We start from the raw sequence: 4,172 nt of genomic DNA, 5'->3' as shown, positions 1-4,172 counted from the left end.
AAGAATTATACAATTAATAAAGTGTAAACTATGTTATAAAGTTAGATATATGTAATTTACTTCAAGAGTAGGAAAATAACTTTGATTACAAAGACATAGAGAACTTCTAACAGAGAGGTTCATGTTTGAATTCAAGCATGAGCAGAACTGAGATGAAAGTTTAAGTTATTTTGCTGAAGCAAACATTACCAATTTTACTGAATTAAATTGACAAGAATCATTGAAGTGTGGTACATGTCTCCAAGCATATGCAAAACTTGAGAGAATAAGAGGCAGACAAACTATCAAGTATCTGGAATTGCAAAATAGGGAAAATGGGTCTGATCTGAAACATAATGAGGGTCTGTTCTGACTTTTTGAACAGAAAAGAAACATGTTTTTAAATTCATTCAACAAATACTGAGCAAAATGAAATGCCAAACATTCATAGTGTTAGAAATATAAGATTCAACATATGAAAGAAATCACTGCAAAAATGTCAGGTATGTAGAAATGTCAGATGTGTAGACAATCACCAGACTCTGGCCAAGGCCATTTGCTTTAACCTCATTATCTCACAGGACATTGTTAATTACTTTGAAGTGGTTAAATGTTATTAGAACTTAGTATTGCTGCAAAACTACACTGATGTCATTGTGAGAAAATTCCTTTAGGATTTGATGGAAAACTTTAACTTTGAAATATAAGGGACATAATTATTAACAGAGACATGCAGATAGACTCCAAAACTCCCATTCCTTTACCTGCAAATGTTTTAGAAGGCAAAACACACACACGTGCTCAGACACACTCAAACATTGATAGTTTTCTGTAAAGCAAACAATCCATATTTTAAAAACTTTTCTCAATAAAATCTAATATTGCAATGTCATTTTTATTTGCAATTTTAACAAACATCATTTGTTTAGTTCCTTGAATTACTTGTAAGTTTTCATTTTTCCTAGATTTTAACTTCATTCTTGTTTTCTAGCTATTCTCAAAATTGAATGACATGGGGAACTAGAATAATGAGCAATACTAAAATTCATCTCACTGTCTGATTACAAGATACAATTTCAAAATATACAGGTAAGACCACAATATATTGTTTTAATTAAGTCAGGTATTTACATTAACAGTGAATGGCCCTTTGACTAACTACACGTATTGTATTTAATCTTTGTATCAAAAAATCCTTCCATATTTCTTTTGATGTTTTGTTTATAGAAATACAAACTTATTTTGACCACAGAATTTCTAAGGTTAGATGTGTCAGTCGCTATGTGTCCATGGATCACTAAGTAATACGTGGAGGTAATCTTTTAAAACAAAACCTGATTTCAAAATTCTTTTAGAACTTATGTTATCTTCTTCTTTTTAAACATTAAAACTGAGACATATTACTGACCTTACTTTTACTAGCTTTTCATCTGCTATGGCATACTTTTGAGAAACTTTTATATTTTTTAATGAATTAAGTAGTCTATTTAGATGAAGGAACAATACATATTCTTTATTATTTTGAACATTTTTTTCTGTAGTTTATTCTTCAAAGTTAACAGTCTAAATAGATAAAGGCAAAGAATGCTAATAAAGATCATTATTATGGTGTGGAGTTAGGGTTAAAATTAATTCTGCTCTTTCTGCTTAGCATTTTAAAAATGCTTTCATACAGGTATGTAACAACTAATCTCAAAATTCATTGTAAAGAAATGTTTGGATAAATGTGAAAAAATAAAGCAATGTAATTTATATGCAAGAAAGTATAGATTGTGTTGGGTAAGAAGATATACCCAGATTCAGAAAATTAAATCATTGTGGTCTAGAATACTCAATTAAAACTTTTTGAAGAAGCACTCTATATAAATTATGACAGAAAATAAGAGGAATGAATTATTTATGTAGAAAAAAATCAGTGTACACATATTGAAATGGTCACAGTCAGTGTTTGTGAAAATATGTGTGACACTGAGGAAAGGGAGGAGTCAGAAAATAACTATGACCATATTTTTTAGCTCTCATAGGTAATTTTCTAAAATGATGAGTGGATCCCATTATCTTTAATCCTTAGTCATTTTTGTAGAGTCTCAGAGACATGAAGATAACAAATCTGCAATTTGATTTTAGGGAATATTCAATCCTAGAGAAGAATGTATAGAGCCTCTTTTCAGTAGTAAAAACACAAATAATAAAATAACTCATTTAAAATTTACTATAGGGGTCAGAATAAAAGTAACACCAAAATTATTCAGGAAAAGTAAAACAAATATGGTGTTTTTATGCCTTTCAAGGAAGAAAAGGAAAAAGAAAAAATACATACACATATATTTGTACAGAAGATTAGTTACATAACTAGTTTCTCTTAGTTCATTGAAAAGAATGGGGTTTTTTGTTTTGCTTTGTTTTTTGAAGGAACCAGGGATTGAACTGAGGCCCTTGCACTTGGCAGGCAAGCAATTATTCTACTGAGCCATTTCCCCAGCCCAAGAATGGTTTTATATTATTCCTAACATTGTTTCAACAAGATTTCATGCATATATCTAGAACTATGTATAACTAGCATGAAGACAACAATATGTGTTGTATTAATTATTGTGACTCTCCTGCGAAGCTGTTTTGAAACTGTTTTATTATTTTTTCTTTAAAGTAAAAAAGTGTCTTATATTTTTATGCTATTCTCGAATGAATTGAAAAGATAACTTTTATCCACTCCCAGGCTTTTCCTGGAACTTATCAAATATTACATTGAATTTTGAGAGTCATAGCTTGAGGTCATAGTTGCTGACACTTTAAGTAAATAAATGCCCTTATCTATATACAGCTATGTATTAAAGAACATATTGGATGCTTTATTGAGGGAGAAATTTTTCCATGTGAGTAAAAAATAATTGACAAAGCTATTCATTATATTATCTCAATTAGAATCTTATGACTTTATAGTTTCTAACTCAAACTGCAAGGTAGAGATGACTGAAGACAACCACTCCTCAATCACAGAATTCATCATCATAGGATTCACAGATCACCAAGACCAGAAGATACTTCTGTTTAGTGTGTTCTCTGCCATCTACCTCATCACCATGGTGGGCAACCTAGGTTTAGTGGCCTTGATTTACATTGAGCGTCGGCTTCACACACCAATGTACATCTTTCTGGGAAACCTGGCTCTGATGGATGCCTGCTGTTCCTGTTCCATCACTCCTAAGATGTTACAGAACTTCCTTTCTCATGACAGAACGATTTCCCTCTATGACTGCATGGCACAGTTTTATTTTCTCTGTCTTGCTGAAACTGCAGACTGCTTTCTTCTGGCAGCAATGGCCTATGACCGCTATGTGGCCATATGTAGCCCTCTGCAGTATCACACCATGATGTCAAAGAAACTCTGCATTCAGATGATTACAGGAGCCTACGTAGCAGGAAACGTGCATCCCATGATTGAAGTAGGACTTTTGTTTAGGTTAACTTTCTGTGGGTCTCATGAAATCAACCACTTTTTCTGTGATGTCCTTCCATTATATAGACTCTCTTGTGTTGACCCTTATATCAATGAAATGATATTATTTATCTTGGCAGGCTCCATTCAAATATTTACTATTACCATAGTCTTAATTTCTTACTTCTATATAATTTTCACGATATTCAGAATGAAATCAAAAGAAGGAAGAAGAAAAGGTTTATCTACTTGTGCTTCTCATTTTCTATCTGTGTCCATTTTCTATGGTTCTCTTCTCTTCATGTATGCTAGACCAAGTTCTGTTGATGAAGGAGATAAAGCTATACCTGTTGCTATTTTCTACACTCTAGTAGTTCCTTTATTGAACCCTTTTATTTATAGTCTAAGAAATAAGGAAGTAATTAATGTCATGAAAGGTATTATGGGGAAGAGATTATTTTAACATCCTGAAAAAAGTATCATCTTTAGAAAAGTAATAGGATAATGCTTTCTTTAAGACATTCCCATAAAGAGAAAAGGATAAAAAACAATCTTATAAAAAGTTTAAATTACTGACACATCATGATTTTTGAGTCAAATCAGTTTGGAAAGGGAGAATTCTGGTAATTTTTTTTCAAAATCTAGTGTAATACGTCCCATCAGGAATGAAATGAGTACTTACTCATGTGATACAAACAAAGTTAGTATTCTTCAAAGGTATCTACCAATTCTAATTTTCAAAAAATTCTAAACTTCC

General features: G+C 31.5%; 1 protein-coding gene across 1 annotated transcript; it reads left to right on the top strand.

Annotated features, from left to right (window-relative positions):
- Positions 1–2,945: 2,945 nt before the first annotated feature.
- LOC101592068 (olfactory receptor 5K3-like) lies at positions 2,946–3,878 on the top strand. Its single transcript, XM_004636608.1, has one exon. It carries the CDS (start codon positions 2,946–2,948, stop codon positions 3,876–3,878), a length of 933 nt encoding a protein of 310 aa, XP_004636665.1.
- The last annotated feature ends 294 nt before the right edge of the window (positions 3,879–4,172 follow it).

This window comes from Octodon degus, unplaced genomic scaffold, assembly GCF_000260255.1.
Source record: "Octodon degus isolate 3935 unplaced genomic scaffold, OctDeg1.0 scaffold00081, whole genome shotgun sequence".
NCBI classification, from domain to species: domain Eukaryota; kingdom Metazoa; phylum Chordata; class Mammalia; order Rodentia; family Octodontidae; genus Octodon; species Octodon degus.
Note: the sequence above shows the minus strand (reverse complement) of the source record. Positions and strands in the feature narration are given on the sequence as shown.

Coding starts and splice junctions, on each gene's coding strand:
- LOC101592068 (XM_004636608.1), top strand. CDS start 2,946: ATGACTGAAGACAACCACTCCTCAATCACAGAATTCATCATCATAGGA.